Here is an 18,166-nt window from a genome sequence, read left to right as displayed (position 1 = left end):
AGTAGCAAAGTCCCACCACGTGCTCTTTAGGGCTAGCACACCCAACACCGAGGTTTCTACCAGGACCTTGCACCTGGACCATTCAGGTCCCCTCACTTAGACCATGTGACCCACACCCTTGTCACATTACATACCTGTAACCACGCCCCTGGGTGGGAGTGTGGGTGTGTGGCTAGTTTGACCCACCCATCTCTCATAACTAGCCCTGCCTGCCTCCCTTAAGAACTACACAATTACTTGTGGGACTGCAGGTCCCAGAACACAACATATTTCAGGCTGGCAGTGCAGAGTGTCTTCCTCTGCAACACACATACCGGCCATTCACCACACTGCCGGACTTTGTCTCATTACCACAGCTATGCATGCAACTACCATGCACTCTCATGGCCTCAGTATGCCTCCGTGCGTATACTGGGGAGACCATGCAGCGCCCCCTACCTGTTACAGGGGTTACTGCATCACAGCAGTTTTCCCTTGTTAGTTGGTTGCAAGGGTTAAACACTCCTGCTTGTCTCCTAAAGCTTTTGAACCTGAGTTATCTTAGCTGTTCTCATTTTCTCCACTCCCCTCTAGTATAAGTACCCACCTCTTAGCTTGGGTAGTTGCCAGTGATAGCTTGCTATAGCTTGGAATTTGTTTGGAGCTGTGAGCAGTAGACAAAGAAGTCGTTTACTAGATTGCTGTTTGGGAGTTTGCCTGGTGCATTCCTTTTCCTTATCCACCATTTGGTCTGCCTCTCCTTTCCCTTTATACCATTACATAGTCTGGGAGCCCTTAGAGTGATTGCTGTCTGTCTCCCTCTTTCACCCCTCTCTCCCTTTCTCTCTCTCGCACCCTCTCCATCTTTCCCCATCTCTCTATATTTATCTCTCTCCTTCTTTCCCATACCCCTCCCTCTCCATCTTTCTCTCTTCCTTTTCTCTCTCTCCCACTCTTTCTCTCTTGCTCTCCCTTTCTCCTTCTTTCTCTGTTTTCAGATTGTCACCCCCCACCACTACCACCATCACCGCCTTCGATTTTTGAGTTGCTTAAGTCATCATTATGATATCATATTGATGTCCTGATCTTTATAATAAGTTATCTCACAAAGTCAACACCTCTACTAATTTTTACTTATTTAAGAGGGGGCAACTGCTAGGTACCCCTGTTCCCATGCTCCAGAACAGAGAGCCATTCTGTGGCACTTCGCCCATGCAAAGTTTTTCCTTAGTGGCCAGAGTAGTTGTCTTCTGTAAGTGGTTGTCTCTGATGCAACAAACCATAAAATTGCATATTTCCATTAAATTCTGTATGATTGCGAAAATAGTCGCTTAACTTGAATATAATAATTGCAGCAAAAAGTTTAAGACAAAGGGATCATACACACGTACTTATACATATTGCTTCAATTTTATTTTTATTCTAAACTTTCTTTGTATATTGACATTTTGCTTGAGCAGATTTGATGCATTTTTTATATTCTACTGGTGATGTACTATTCCGTCTGAAAGGTTTTGATAAAGACCACTACAGTACATTTGCAAAAGAACAAGAATAGCTTGTGTTTTTCTTCACTTTAGTTTGCTTCAAAATCATCATGCTTTATCAAGCAGGAAATGAACTGGCAATAAACATAAGGCACACAATTTAGGGATGGAAAGAGAATTATAGTCAGCTTGTATGTGGACATGGGTTTAAGAATATTTTGAGTGGGTGTTGTAATTTCAAATAATTTGTAGCTATTTGTCTGCTTTTCTGTCATTTTGAATGCTATTAGAGTGAATACAATGCAACTTTTACTAAGTTTATGTACTTTAAGGAGTAACTTTATATCTCATGATGTAAATATGAACCTGCACACAGAGAATTGACAGTGCAATAACTATATGCATATTACTATATATTACATCTATGCATAGTACTGCGGCGTTACTACATAGTATAGTATATTTCAATATATTGTACTGACATGTTACTCCATACCTGTGTATAATACTGATGTAACTATTAACAATATAGCTATAAAATTCTCCTGATTTCTGCAACCCTATTAGCTAAAATTAAAATATCATATTATGGCAACTTTAGTAGACGCTAATAAGGGCCATTGTTCTACATATTTCTTAAAGGGAATCTGTCAGCTGGTTTTTGCTATGTAATCTGACAGCATCCTGAGATAGAGGCAAAGACCCAGCAACGTTTCACTTAGTTTACTGTGTGCAGCAGTTATGATAGAGTCACAATTTTCTCTGCTACAGATCTAGCAGAGCTCAGTTGTTGAGCTGTGTATAACCTCACCCACACCACAGCTTTCTGTGTACAATGTACAGTGACAGCTGCTAATCAGTGCTGGGGGCATCGTTGGACTAGGAGGCACCAGGCCAGTTGTCCTGCAGTGATAATTAGTGATGAGCGAGTGTACTCGTTGCTCTGGTTTTCTTGAGCACGCTTGGGTGGTCTCCGAGTATTTGTAAGTACTCGGAGATTTAGTGCATGATTTACAGCTGATAGACAGCTTGAATACATGTGGGGATCCCCTAGCAACCAGGCAACCCCCACATGTACTCAGGCTGGCTAGCAGCCGTAAATCATGCAGCTGCGTCAACAAAAACTAAATTTACGAGCAGTTACAAATACTCGGAGACCACCTGAGCGTGCTAGGGAATACCCGAGCAACGAGTACACTCGCTCATCACTAGTGATAATCTCCTGCTGATGAAGCACTGATTATCTTGAACACAGATTATAAGGGACACATCTCTATAATCAGGAACTCTTCCCCTCCATTATGGTGCTCTCAGATTACATAGCAAAAACCTGGTGACAAAGATTTTTTTTGAGTGTTTACCGTAATTATTTTTTTCAGAACATAACATAGCCACATGACCAAATTGACCGGGTTTAAATGGCTTCTCAAGGAACAGAATTACATTAACAGACAAACTAAAAATATCATTATTAATTATTTCCCTTATAGCTTTAGGTAGCAAAATACACTTACTTTCTCTAGATAGATAATCACTATCCCACATTTAAAGGGCCGGTATTTTTTTTTACAATGGCATAAACCTGTCTGACAAGATTAATGAGCATGTGCAGTAGGATGCTCGGCTGCTGTGACGGGAAGATAGCTTCATAGTGTGTGGTATAAGTGGTGATCTCCAGGTCACAGCAGAAGCTCAACATTCAGAAGGACAAGGTGGACAGCAGTGTGAGCAGCTCTCTCTTACTTCAGCACGCCTCATATCTACAGTATTAGATCGAAATGTTCTCTTCCTACAGACCATAGTAATCAAGCTTTATTTTCAGCTATGTCATAGCCCATGTTTAGTAGTGTTGAACAGCGGAATTGCAGGTCCCGAGGCTCTCGGTGAACACTAAAACAATAGAGCCGAAAATGTTATATCATCATTACGCACAAGCAGAGGGGTGTACAGGCTCCAAAGAAACTCTATAGGGTCGTATAATGCTCTGGTCCTAGTCAAGGACAAACTGAGCGCTTCTGCACTTTGTGATTTTTTATTATTTACTTTAAGAGAATTATTTGAAATATTTGTGCAAGTGCCAAAACAGTATCATTCCAATTAAATTATTATTTCTTAGAACATCTGAGGTTGTTTTTTACCACTTAATAGTGTTTTTATTTTCCTTAAGGACATTTTGAAATGCTGGTTTAATATGTGTCAAGACAAAAATATTCCCATCTCAAATGGATTTGCAATTTCGGGCACTTTGGGTGATCCTGTAAAAATAATGGAGTGGCAATTTCATGGGCTTCCAAAAGATAAGTATGTAATTTGTTTGTGTTTTATAACAAAGAGAAAATATGGCTTAAATAGAAGAGACCAAATACAAATTGATGTATTTCTAAATTTATTCTCAGTCAGAACATCTTCTAAATGCCTCTTAGAAAACATAACTAAAAACCTTTAGAATTGAGAGTCCTCAGTTGTTGATACCATTTAATGGCTATACCATACCTTCCTCCCCTGCCCAGGAGCTGTGGTATGATCAGACCATGTCCCTGCACGGTCAGACACGGCCATTACACAGTACACAGCAGGGGCACATGTATAAGATTATCTCAGCACAGGAACATTTATTTTTTCTTTTTTAAACAGATCCAATTGTGGAATTTCTAATTATCCCAAGATCTATTAATTAAAATGAATTTTGTGGGAAAACCCATTTAAATAAAAATCCCAGGCAAAGATGGACAGAACTTTTCCTGTTAAAGAAGCCATATCGCCAAGTCAAAAGTGGACAGTTTTTGCTGTTATTTTTTTCTCTCCAATCTCCTAAGTATTATGGGTTTTTTGTTAAGTTTCTGTTATGATTCCAGAGATATCGTCCATTTTTATTTAGTTGTAATCATTTTGGTCTTTACAATGGGGCAGTCCCTACAAGATAATAATGCAGAACATCTTGAAGACATGCAGTCAGAGAATTTTGTGAGGCACGTCCCCTTGGTATAGACCATAAAAAGTAGCGCTGAATACAAAGGCGCATATCTCTGGAATCATAAGGCAGATTATTAAAAAACAAAAACTGAAATCTTCTTTGAAGAAGTAAGAAATAAATAATAGCAAGAAATGGCCACTTTTGAATAGGTAGCAGGCCCTATTTAATGTGTCAACAATATGACCACTTCCTGACTGAGCAATCTTCCGTTTTACAGCTATAAAATTTTTATTTTTCTGTCAACATAGTCATATTAGGTCTAGTTTTTTTGCAGTACAAGTTGTAGTTTTGAATTGTTTTATGTCAGGAAGAGGTTAATTATGCAAGCTGTTTCTACACTAATACTGTACATGAGAATACAGCCCTAAATAAACCAATAATAAATATCTGACTGTCCCTTTTTCAGTTTCTCCTTAGAAAATGCCATTATAGTGACGTCTGCGCAACGTTGGCCTCTTGTAATCGATCCTCAAGGTCAAGCAAATAAGTGGATAAAAAACATGGAAAAAACAAATAATATTCAGATATGCAAAGTTACAGATGCAGACTACTTGCGAACAGTTGGGAACAGCATACAGGTACTAAAAGAATAAATGTGCTTTTTTTCCGGGACTTGAATTATATTTGCATTAACATTAAAATCTGAACAGCTAAGTGAAATTGTGGTTAATTCTTTACACGTTACACTGTTTAAGTTATAATTACCTTGTTAGTCTCTGTCATCTTGTCGAGCTCTTTATTATGATTTATGACCCCGAGGCACCTGTTCACCACTCATCTCATGGCTTTCTGCCTATTCAGATCATTCCGAAAATATTATGAACAATTGGCTGCATGAACGGTACAGTGCTGGCTTTTTTGCTTTGTTTGCAAACTGTGCAAATTGCAAGGAGCCAATTTCTGTATTTACAGCTTTTTACGATTTTAAAAAGAGTATTTTTAAAAAATGTAATTTAATTAAGTGTGTTTACGTCCTATTAGCCTTGCAAAATTGAATGTCACATCACTCATCAACTCGCGAAAAACATTTCTCATTTTTCGACTAGTAATTATTTCATTTATTATAAGTAATTTAAATTGTGGGCATTTTATATGTATGTATTTTCCAGGCATACATATACAACCGTGTGAAAAAGTGTAAGCCCCCTTCCTGATTTATTATTATTTTGCATGCTTGTCACACTTAAATGTTTTAGATCACCAAACAAATTTAAATATTAGACAAAGATAACACAAATAAACACAAAATACAGTTTTTAAATGAGGTTCTTTATTATTAAGGGAAAGACAAATCCAAACCTACAGGTCCCTGTGTAAAAAAGTGATTGCCCCCTGTTGGCAGAATGCACCAAATAATATAAAGGAAGCTATAAGGTGCATTCGCAGCCCGGGGTCCACCGTGCAGAGATATTATCTGCTGCTTGGTAATGGCGGACAATACATGGCGGTATAAAAGAAATGCACACGGGTTAGCTTCACCCGGTATGTGTGGAGGTGAACCCTGTTACGTCACAGGGTCGCGATACCGCAGAGTGAACGCTAGTGTGTGGTCACAGGACTCTGCCCCAAGGACACGGGGTTAGAGTCACTCTAGATCCACTAGCGCTCGGCACTGCAACTGCCGTGCCTGTGAGTAAACTAACTAAATAAAGATTTAGCCCACTGAGTGTGTGCAGCGCCACTCTGGAGGATGCCTCTAACTCCCCTAGCTAGGGACCAGAAAGCGCACTAGCTGCGCATGGTGCTGCACTGGCGGACGCTGCTGAATTGATGCAGTAAGAACGTGCCTTGTGCTGGATGGCACTTAACTGGTGCTATGTTCAGCTCCAAACACCCACACTCAGACATCAACGCTAGGGATCATTTAGGCCCTTTCACCGGAAGATACGCACATCCACACACACACAATTTCAGTTTATACTAGCGCATGGCCGAGCGGCCATGCAAACCTTTTATAGTTTCAGCCTTCCGGGACCTTGCAAGTGGTCCAATCGGAGTCGCTTGAGGACCTGGGCATGTGACCCCCAACCTCCAATGAGAGGTCAACCCACGGGCATGCTCAGTAGGCAACAAGCAGGACTTAGTCCCAGGAACGTCTGCTCGCCGCTAACTAATGCTGGTTACAATAGCTGGACCTGGGATGGCAGCATTAACCAGATGGACAGCATCAGCTTGAGCAAGATGCTGGGACCAATGTCTCTGCTGAGCAGGCTGCTCTGCGGCTGGGGAAGAATGGGAGACCTCAGAGGACATGGTTAAAGATTCCCCCTGTGCAGTGTTGAGAACTCGACACCTAGCATTACCCCCCTCCTAGAACCCTGCCCTTGGGCCTTGCTATGCTCAAAAGCAGCAATGAGCTGAGGAGACCGAATGTGCTCAATAGGTTCCCAGGTCCTATCCTCTGGGCCATGACCCTTCCAGTCCACCAGACAGAACTTTTTGCCACTTACCACCTTGCACCCAACAATTGCGTTCCCCTCATAGTCATACGTGGATGAGCCCGATGTCCCGGCAGATGACTTGGAAAACCGGGACATGTGAACAGGCTTTAAGAGTGACACATGAAAGGTATCAGTGATACACAGGCATGGAGGAAGGGCAAGACAGTAGACCACAGGGTTGACCTGTTCCAGGACTTTGAAGGGACCTATATAGCAAGGTGCAAACTTAGTGGACTCAACCCGCAGCCTGATGTTACGGGCGGAGAGCCACACTAAATCGCCAGTAGAAAAATTTGGAGCGGGTCACCAGTGTGCATCGGCAGAGACCCTCATTCTCTCCTTGGAGGCCCGGATGGCATCCTGTGTGCTATCCCAAATGTCACCTGCCTTCACCGCCCAGTCTGCCACCCTAGAGTCAGTGGATGACATGGGCATGGGCATGGGGACACTCAGATGTTGGCCGTAGTTGAGGATGAATGAGGTCTGCCCAGTGGAGTCAGCTATGGCGTTGTTCAGTGCAAACTCAGCCCACTGTAGCAAGGATGTCCAGTCATCCTGCTTGGCAGAAGCAAAATGTCGCTGTTATGTGACCAGAGTCTGGTTGGCCCTCTCTACCAATCCGTTCATCTCGGGATGGTAAGCTGGAGAGAGATTCATCTCAATGCTGAGTAGACACCAGAGCTCTCTCCAGAACTGAGACGCAAACTGGGGACATCGGTCACTGACGATTTTGTCAGGCATACTGTGTAGGCGAAAAACATGCTTAATGAACAATGCTACCAAGGTCAATGCAGAAGGTACCAGCAGAAGAGGCACCACATGCACCATTTTGGAAAAATGGTCGGTGACTACCCAGATAACGCTGCAGCTACGAGACTTGGGTAAGCCCATCACAAAGTCGATCCCGACCATTTCCCAGGGCCTGTCTGCCACTATCAGGGAGTAAAGTAGCCCAGCAGGCTGTTCCCGAGGAGACCGATTCTTGGCGCAGGAGGCACATGCCCGAATAAAGTCTCAGACATCACTGGCCATATGCGGCCACCAGTAAGTCCTCGCCAGTAGCTCAGATGTCCTCTTGGTCCTAAAATGTCCACCCACCCTGGACGAGTGAGCCCAAGAGAGAACATCTGGTCACAGCAAATTAGGTGGTACAAAAGTCTTGCCAAGGGGTACAGACTCAAGCGAGACTGAGGTCACATTTCTCAGGCTCTCAGGAGGGACAATTAGCCGAGGCTCCTCTGATGATGATAATGACACTACAGAGTGGGAGAGAGCATCGGAATCAATGTTCTTCTCCCTGGAAAGAAAGTGGATGGTGAAGTGGAACCGGGAGAAGCCCATCTAGCCTGGCGAGAGTTTAGCCACTGGGCGGTTTGTAAGTAAACCAAATTTTTGTGGTTGGTGTACACTTGGAAGGGAGAATGAGCCCCCTCCAGGAGGTGTCTCCACTCAGAAAAGGTCAACTTCATAGCTAGCAACACCCTGTCTCCAATGGAATAGTTCCTCTCTGCCGGTGAGAAGGCCTTGGAGAAGAAGAAGCAAGGATGCTTCTGACCTTGAGCGTTCTTCTGGAAGAGTACAGCTCCAGCATAGACTGAAGAGGCATCCACCTCCATGAAAAATGGTTTATCAACATTGGGGCGATGTAAAATGGGAGCACTAGCGAAATGTGACTTGATAGAGAGAAAGGCCTTGGAGACCTCCTCCGACCACAATTTGGGATTAGCTCCCTTCTTGGTGAGGGCAACCAGGGGAGCAACCAAAGTTGAGAAGTGGGGAATGAACTGGCGATAATAGTTAATGAACCCCATAAAGCACTGCACCACTTTGAGAGAATGGGGTTCCTGCCAGTCCATCACAGCCTGTAGCTTGGCAGGATCCATGGCCAATCCCTTGGCGGAGATGATATAGCCCAGGAAAGGCAAGGACTCCTGCTCAAACACACACTTCTCCAACGTGGCATAGAGGGAGTTTGCCTGTAAGAGGTTGAAGACTTTGCAAATGTCTCTCCGGTGGGAGTCTATATCTGGACAGTAGATGAGAATATCATCCAGATAGACTATGACCAAGGTGGTAAGAATATCCCAGAAGATATAATTCACAATGTCTTGGAAAATTGCAGGAACATTACAGTTCCCGAAGGGCATCACCAGGTATTCATAGTGCCCGTCCCTGGTGTTAAATGCCATCTTCCACTCGTCCCCCTCATGGATGCGAATCAGGTTGTAAGCACCCCGCAGATCAAGTTTAGTAGATACCCTCGCTCCCTGAAGAGCTCCGATATAAGTGGCAGAGGGTACATATTTTTAATGGTTATGGCGTTAAGACCCCTGTAATCTATGCAGGGATGTAATTCTCCATTCTTCTTCTGCAAGAAGAAGAAACCAACCCCTGCTGGTGACACTGACTTCCTAATGAATCCTCTTGCCAGATTCTCCTGAATGTACTGAGACATTGCCTCCGTCTCTGGGAGAGATAATGGGTAGACTCAACCCCGGTGAGGCTCAGCATCAGGCAAGAGGTCAATAGGACAATCAAAGGGTCGGTGAGGTGGAAGGGAAAATGTCTGCGTAGTGTTTGGGGAGAGGAATGATCTATGAGTACCTCTGTAGTGGCAACCTGAACGCTCTCCCTTAGACATCTACCCTCACAAGATTTACTCCATCCCAGATTTCTCCCTGTGGACCACTCAGTATGAGGGGAGAGATAGCGTAGCCAAGGTATCCCTATCAGGACCTCATCAATACCGTCGGGTATGATTATTAGGGAGATAATCTCCTTATGGGAAGGAGACATGAAGAAAGTAAGTGGTATGGTTTGGTGTGCAATCTGTGAGGGCAGTGTCAACCCATTCACCACTCGTATGGTCACTGGTTTGGCGAGCATCACCAGAGGGATTGCATGCCGTTGGGTGAAGGCAGAAGACATGAAATTGCCCTCTGGTCCGGAATCCACGCAAAGCTTTACCGCGTGAGTGGATGGGCTAAAGATGATTGTCCCCTTGAAGGACAATTTGGAGGAAAATGTCGCCTTGTCCAGGGTACCTTCTCCTTCCGCCACTAGACGCTGATGTTTTCCCAACTGCTGAGGACACTTCCTGGCATAATGTCCTGACTGCTGGTAGAGAGGACAGACCATGGGTGCTTGAGCAACCCAGGACTTAGATCCTGCTCGAGAGAGCTCCAAGGCCTCATGTGCCTCGGACGCCTGATCCGCAGATTCCAGAGGTCTGGCGAAGGTGGGAACCAGCGGAAACCTCTGCCTACACTGGGCTCGCTCCAACCTTCGCTCATTAAAACGATGGTTGATGTGAGTGGAATTGTGATGGGAATCTCCCTAGTGACTAAAGTGTCCTTCACATGGTCAGCCAGCCCCCTCCAAAATACAGGGATAAGGGCCAGCCACTCCAGCCACTCCAGCTCAGATGCTAAAGTCCAGAAGTGGATGGCAAAATGGCTGACCATGGATGAGCCCTGTGTCAGTGCCAGCAGTTGGAGCGCCGTATCATGGGTAACTTGAGGTCCCAAAAAGACCTGTTTCAGAGTGCTCTGGAACCGCAGAGCACTCTGCACCACATGATCATCGCGTTTCCCCAGTGGAATAGCCCACTCCAACATCCTATCCAACAAGAGAGATATAATGAATCCCACTTTAGCCCGCTCTGAGGGGAAGCGTGAAGCAAGGAGCTCAAGGTGTATCGCACACTGGTTCACGAATCCCCTACATGACTTGCTATCGCCAGAGTACTTATGTGGCTGCGGGAGGCGGGATAAGGTTGGACCGGGGTGGCAGTGGATAAACTAGCTGCAGCCATGCTAGCACCCTGAACAGCTACTATGGTAACATTCACAGCTGAGGTTGTGCACTCGAGAGCCGCCAACCTGCCCTTCAGCTGCTGGATGTACCACTGCCGTCGCTGTTTGTCCGCCATTACTAGCCAGACCCTGGTGCTAGTATAATGTTAGTGCTGACAGAATGTACCAAATAATATAAAGGAAGCTATAAGGTGTGTTCGCAGCCCGGGGTCCATTGTGCAGAGATATTATCTGTTGCTCGGTAATGGTGGACTGTATAAGGCGGTATAAAAGAAATACACACGGGTTAGCTTCACCTGGTATGTATGGAGGCAATCCCTGTTGTGTTACAGGACCACGATACCACAGAGTGAATGCTGGTGTGTGGTCACAGGACTCTGCCCCAAGGACCCGGGTTTAGAGTCCCTCTAGACCCACTAGCGCTCGGCGATGCAACTGCGGTGCCAGGGAGTAAACTAACTAAATAAAGATTTAGCACCGCTCTGGCAGATGCCATTAACTGCCCTAGCTAGGGACTGGAAAGTGCATTAGCTGCACCCGGCGTCGCACTGTCTGACACTGCTGAATTGACGCAGTAGCAACGTGCCTTGTGCTGGATGGCACTTACTTGGCGCTATGTCAGCTCCAAACACCCACACTCAGACAACAATGCTAGGGAAGGGGATCATTTAGGGACTTTCACCAGAACATAGGCACATCCACACACACACGATTTCAGTGTATACTAGCGCATGACCGAGCGGCCATGTGAACCTTTTATAGCTGCAGCCTTCCGGGACCTTGCCAGTGGTTCAATCAGAGCCGCTTGAGGACCTGGGCATGTGACCCCCAACCTCAAATGAGAGGCATGCTCAGTAGGCAAAAAGCAGGACTTAGTCCCCGGAATGTCTGCTCACTGCTGACTAATGCTAGTTACAATAGTTGGACCTGGGACAGCAGCAGTAACCAGACACACAGCATCAGCTTGAACAAAATGCTGGGACCGACGTCTCTGCTGAGCAGGCTCCTCTGGAGCTGGGGAAGAGTGGGTGACCGCAGAGGACATGGTTCAAGATTCCCTTGTGCAGCGGCAGGAATTTGACACCTAACACCCTCTAAACCTAATAACTGGTTGGGCCACCTTTAGCAGCAACAACTGCAATCAAGCATTTTTGATAATAGCAATGAGTTTTTTCAAAGTTCTGAAGGAATTGTGTTCCATTCATCTTTGCAGAAATGTTGTAATTTAGCCACACTGGAAAGTTACGAGCATTAACCACCTTTTTAAGGTCATGCCATAGCATCTCAATTTGATTACGGTCAGGACTTTGACTAGGCCTAGTCTTGTTTTTCTATATCCAATCAGAGGTGGACTTGCTGGTGTGTTTTGGATGATTGTTCTGCTGCATAATCCAAGTGTGCTTCAGCTTGAAGTCATGAACAGATGGCTGGACACTCTCCTTCATGATTTTTTAGTAGTCCGCAGAATTCATGGTTCCATTTACCACAGCAAGTCTTTCAAATTCTGAAGCAGCAAAATAGCCCCAGACCATTACACTTCCACCACCATATTTTACTGTTGGTATGAAGTTCCTTTTTTGAAATGCTATGTTACTTTTATGCTAGATAAAATGGTATATACACCTTCCAAATGCCCGAAATCTCCCGAAAGTCTTGGGGATCATCAAGATGTTTTTAGGCAAAACTGAGAAGAGCTTTTATGTTCTTATTGCTCATCAGTTGTTTTCATCTTGGAACTCTGCCATGTATGCCATTTTTGTCCAGTCTCTTACTTATGGTGGAGTCATGAAAACTGACCTTAACCAAGATCTGCAATTCTTAAAAGTTAGGATGTTGTTGTGGAGTCTTTTGTGACCTCTTGGAATAGTTGTTGATGTACTCTTGGGGTCATTTTGCTCGTAAGTTTCACCACTGTTCCATGTTTTCGCCATTTGTGGACACTGGCTCTCACTATGGTTTGCAGGAGTCCTAAAGCTTTAGAATTGCTTTATTAATTTTTTCCAGACTGATAGCTCTATATGACTTTGCTTCTCATTTTTTCCAGAATTTCTTCGAATTAAGGTTTATTTAATGTTTATTTTTTGAGGAAGTTTTGGTCTACTTCACTTTGTCAGGCAGGTCCCATTTAAGAAATGTCTTGATTAAGAACAGTTGTGGCAGTAATCCGGCCTGGGTGTGGCCAGGGAATTTTATCTCAGCTTCCAAAAGATGTGATAAATCACAGTTAATTTATGTTTTAAGGGGCAGGCAATCACATTTTCACATAGGGCCATTTAGGTTTGGATTACTTTTTACCTTAAAGCAGACTTCTCATCAAGATTTTGCTAAGTAAACTATAGGCACTGTCAAATTGTTGCTGTTACACTGATTAAAATGATACTGAGGTGACCTGCCTTCAATTTTAAACACTACGATTGCGCACTTCATATTATGGCCCTTGGAAAAAAAATCTAACTACAGCAAAATGGTGGTTGCACATACGCAATAGCAACTATTGCTTGTCGATAGGTGCTACCGCGCATTTGCCGCTGCCGGCCCCATTTTGTTGCAGGAAAAAAAAATTGGCTGCAGAAAAATGGTGATGGCAGAGATTGCGCAGTAGCGCAATCTAACTGATTTATCACTAATCTATCACTGATAGATTAAACTGCGCAAGTACTGCTGCCAGCACCATTTTGCTGCAGCCAAATTTTTTTCCCTACAACAAAATGCCACTGCCAGTGGTGCATGCACAGCAGCGTCTATCACCGATAGATGCTACTGTGCAAGGGCCGCCAGCACCATGTTGCTGTGATTATTTTTTTCCTCCAACAAAATGGCACCACCAGCAGCGCATGCGTAGTAGCATTTATTGGCAAAGGATAGATGCTATTGCGCAGGTGCCTCCACAGCACCATTTTGCTGTAGTTAAAAAAATTGTTTCCACAGAACACATTATGAACTATGCATGTGCAGTATTTAAGATAGAAGGCAGGTCACTGAAGGTTTAAGCCCATAAGGATGAACATGGGAACAGAGCACCGCATAAAGATTGGCCCACAGGCCGCCCCGAAGCATGAGATTTTCAATAACTGAAAACTGCAAATAAAAATTAAACAACAACCACAAATGGATTTCATCAACCCACATACCAGTTTAATTAGTACATCGGTGCCAACCTGACAGTGTTTGAAGGTTACTTAGCACAATCCTGCTGACAGATTCGCTTTAATAATAAAGACCTTCATTTAAAAACTGCATTTTGTGTTCACTTGTGTTATCTTTGTCTATTATTTACATTTGTCTGGTAATCTTAAAAATTTCAGTGTGAGAAACAGGCAAAAGAATGGGAAATCAGGAAGGGGGCAAACACTTTTTCACATTACTGTAGCTCTACATCCGTGTAGGTGTACACATTGGTATGTTCATGATGTATATTGATGTTTATATACAATGTATTATCTCTCGATCTCAGTCAAACTTATAGACCCTGAAATTTTTAGGGTTATAAGCAACTTCAGCTAGATATGAACTAGCATCCAGTCCATGGTGTTCAGTGGAAAATTCAGTTTTTGGTGCCTAACTGCAATTAGAATAGAAAGTAAACTGCTCCATTCTCTCCTAGCTTGTGGTTTATCATTCAGAGGGAAATACCCAAATCAGTGCCAGACTATATTGTCACTTCACAAGCTGTACTGTTAACATTTTTTTCCATTTCACTTGCTAAAGAGAATCTGTTTTCAGTTTACAAGCATGTTGTAAGTAATAAAAAGAAAGTCAGACTTACCTTCTGTCATTGAGAAAAACAGTAGGAAAAATATCAATATGGGTACAAAAATATCTAGAACCACAAAAAAAAAACACTAAAACATAATTTTTTACATATGCATTCAAAATAAGAGAACAAAAAACTAGCATAAAAAAATATCTATATGGGCAGAGTCTGGTGTAAATACCTCAAAATGTAATATATAATTCGTTAAAAACTCCCCATGTTCAACAAATCATCTCTATACTTCTCAATTATTTCTCCTTCCCATCTCTATCATCTCTCTTCTTTTTTCTTTTCTCTTTCTTTCCTAAGTTATTTCTTTGCTTTGCAAACAAAATAGTTGTATATTTTACACAGCTTTGTTAAATGTTTTCAAGTAATGTACTTCTATTATTTACCGTTTGGGATCATACTTTCCTCTATTTGTAAAGTGACCATGGGTGGTAGCTGTGGACGAGCTGCCGTTCCATAACGCCCTGGCACATTACAGGAAGACCGTTTCCCAGTCCCAATGTGCTACCAGGTGTGGGGTGCATCACACTCACTTGTAGGCAGCAGGCCTCCATCTTCAGGAGCCGCCGCATATAACTCAGGGAGCACACAGTTAGTTTCAACAAGCAAAAGTTTACTGGACAGTTCATCAGATTGTAACAAGCAGTGTTGGGCACAACACTTCTTAGTTCTTGTTTCCTTAGTACAATACATCTTCAGCATTACTATTCGTTCCTTCTAGACTATCCCTATATTTACTGTTCCTATCAGACCCAGAGATTTCCAGTCCAATCTGGCAGCTCACCTGAGATCTTTTACTTCCATTTATGAGATTCCACGGCCACCTTTTTCTGTACTGCAACATCCCGGACGTTGCAGGAACTTCCACAAGGGTTTCCAGTAAGGTTTCCCACTGCCCCAAACGATAGATGCTTGCCCACTGCAACTTGAACTTGACCTTGGTGACTATACTGCCCTATCTGATCTGCTATCAGGAAGCAGTCCCTTTTTACTGAGGGAGGCTTTCGCCTCCCACTATGGGCTAGTCGCAAACCTTTAACTATGTCTGTCTCTATGTCTGTAAGTGACAGATATACCTTTACAAACATTGTGCATAGTATTTGTATATATTAAACATTGTACTTTTGTATTGCTTACTAGTGATAAGCGAACGTCTTATCCGAGCACACTCGGGTGTTATTTGACCACCTGGGAATGCTCGTATATTATGTTCGAGTCTCTGTGGCTCCATGATTGGCAGCTGTTAGACAGCCTGAGCATATGTGGGGATTGCCTCTTTGTTACGCAATTCTCACATGTGTTCAGTCTGTCTAACAGTCAAATGATGTAGCTGCAGAGACTCGAACGTAATATACGAGCATGCTCAGATGCTTAGGTAATAACCTAGCATGCTCGGATAAGATATTACACAAGCACGTTCGGTTATCACTACTGCTAACCAAAGTCTATGTTATTCTATGGTCACTACCTTATGTCCTAAAACCTAACCTATGTATTATACAGCTTATTTTTACATTCACTATAGTCATGCTGCACACTATGGCTATTATACTAATAGTGCTTTATCACACTCTATTCATTATATATCACAGAATATATCTAAAACCACATGACATTATTCACATAGGAAGAAACAGTGCAATGCGATTGGTGTCTTCAAGGGTAGGAACACAATAGTACAGTCCACCACTCTTGCACAAATATTTGTTTGAAGTTCTGTACTTACTGTTTACCTTTATTATAAATTCAATGAAACCTTAAATTTAATAAAAAATAATATATATATTAGTCACAGATAGAGCAGCCAGGCAAAATACTAAAAAGAGGGATTCAGTAGATGCATGACCCTGATCTTAGCAAGGTAGAAGCATCGGTCAAATATACAGTATGCTGACACATGTTTCCTCACAATTTAGACGTTCACCGGGGGACCACCAGGGGATGGACCACCACGGAATGTCCTCCTTGCCTTGTTTCTCTAAGACTTTCCCCCGATGAACGTTTATATTGTGGGGGCAAACAGGTCAGAATGAAAAGTTATTTTGCACCATTCACACCAACCACAGGGCACAATGTTTATTTTGCTTTCTAGATCTGTATGACTCCCGTGCCTCATTATTGGCTGGAGTGGTCAAGTGCTGTCTACTAACAATGACCGGAGGCAGTTGCACGGAGGTAGTGCTTGAGCGGCAAGGGTTTCAATAAGGTCTATCTTATTTTTACATACAGACACTTGTGAGATAAAAAAAGTTAAACCTGAAAAACTGCTTTAATGTATACTTAGAGTTATGTATTTTTGTATAGAATAGCATAGTCTATGATGATATTCTATATCTTTCTCATAGTATATTGATATATAAGGACATTCTTTCAGTCTCCTTCATCTAATGTAAACCTATGGACACGTTCACATGTACCTCCGAAATTTTCACTTTTTAAACACATATTATATCACAATGGAAAAATACATTCATACCCTTAGTAAGAGTATTGAAAATTTGTTTTAAAAAATTGGAAAAGAGAAATTTTTAATGAATAGGCTTGCTTCGTTGATTTATATATTTATGATTTCATATATTTATGATGCTTGTATTCATCTGCTCTTATGTTACATTCTCTCCTAAAATCTGGACATTTTCAGTGTAAAACATAATCAGACAGTAAAGTGTAGACTAGGATAAATTGAAAAACTGTTCTTTGTGCAGACTCCTTTATGTAGGTGGAATTGTTATTTCTACTTGGATGAGCAAGTATGCCTGGAGGTTTTTAGAAATAAAAAAATCTCAAAAAAGACCCTCTGGAGCCGGAAATCTGTCTGTTTCTTCCCATGGGGTCAGTTGGCACAGAGAGAGACTGACACAGTTTTTATTTTTCTTTCAAGTCCGTTTCACTTCACCAAGAAGCAAAACAGGCGAATCTCAGCCTCGTGGGGTTTTTGTTAACAGTTTTACACTAAAAATGCAAACCATCCATTGTAGATTAGTGGCTTAATTTTAACAGCTGGATGTTTTTGCTAAAAACCCAGCTGTATGTCAATGTGTTTGCCAACTACAGAGTAAATATAGATTTTGCTTTGAGCTAAGGTAGGTAATAATTTAGAATTGCATCTTTTCCCGAAATCTCAGCCTTTTTTTTCGTAGAATACATTTAATTTTTCTTTTATGGAGTCTTAGCATGTAAATTATTATTATTGCTATATATATTTTATATGAGTATACTAACAGTACCCTTTGGGAAATCTATCTAACCATGTTTTCTAAATTTATATTTTTGCATTTTACAAGTAACAATAAATAAACAAGGTGAGAGGATTACAGGTCAGAGCAATGAGTTAAAAAATTCTAAAAAATTTTTTAGCATAATATTTTTTTCAAATTATCATTTCTAAATATGAAAAATATACGTTTAGCATCTTAAAAATGACATGCCCATTATATAAAATGTATAGGGTGCAAAATTCACCACCAGCATGGTTTATAACACATAACTGAATTACAGGACACTTGTCATATGCCATTATAGGAACCTACGTGAGCAAATTCGACAAAATAATAAAGTGCTAATTGATGTAAACGTTATATTTCATGAAATACTTTCAGAAATAAATACAAGTGTTTTCAAGCCCAAGGCAGACACAATGCATATGAGGCTTTCATGGCCAAATTTTGTACAAAGCTCTACTTAAGATTTAGCCAATAAAAAAAGGC

The 18,166-nt window shown here is 42.3% G+C and overlaps 1 protein-coding gene across 1 annotated transcript in view; it reads left to right on the top strand.

Moving 5' to 3' along the window:
- The window catches only part of LOC143775062 (dynein axonemal heavy chain 3-like), a 2,972,411-nt gene that overhangs the window by 2,601,891 nt on the left and 352,354 nt on the right, over nucleotides 1-18,166 (top strand). The window contains exons 63-64 of the mRNA XM_077262897.1: nucleotides 3,634-3,767; nucleotides 4,847-5,018. Coding sequence (XP_077119012.1) covers nucleotides 3,634-3,767; nucleotides 4,847-5,018 — 306 coding nt within the window. The remainder of the gene's footprint in view (nucleotides 1-3,633; nucleotides 3,768-4,846; nucleotides 5,019-18,166) is intronic.

Source organism: Ranitomeya variabilis, chromosome 5 (assembly GCF_051348905.1).
Source record: "Ranitomeya variabilis isolate aRanVar5 chromosome 5, aRanVar5.hap1, whole genome shotgun sequence".
Classification (NCBI taxonomy): Eukaryota; Metazoa; Chordata; class Amphibia; order Anura; family Dendrobatidae; genus Ranitomeya; species Ranitomeya variabilis.
The sequence above is the reverse complement of the archived record's forward strand: the minus strand, read 5'-3'. Positions and strand labels throughout refer to the sequence as shown.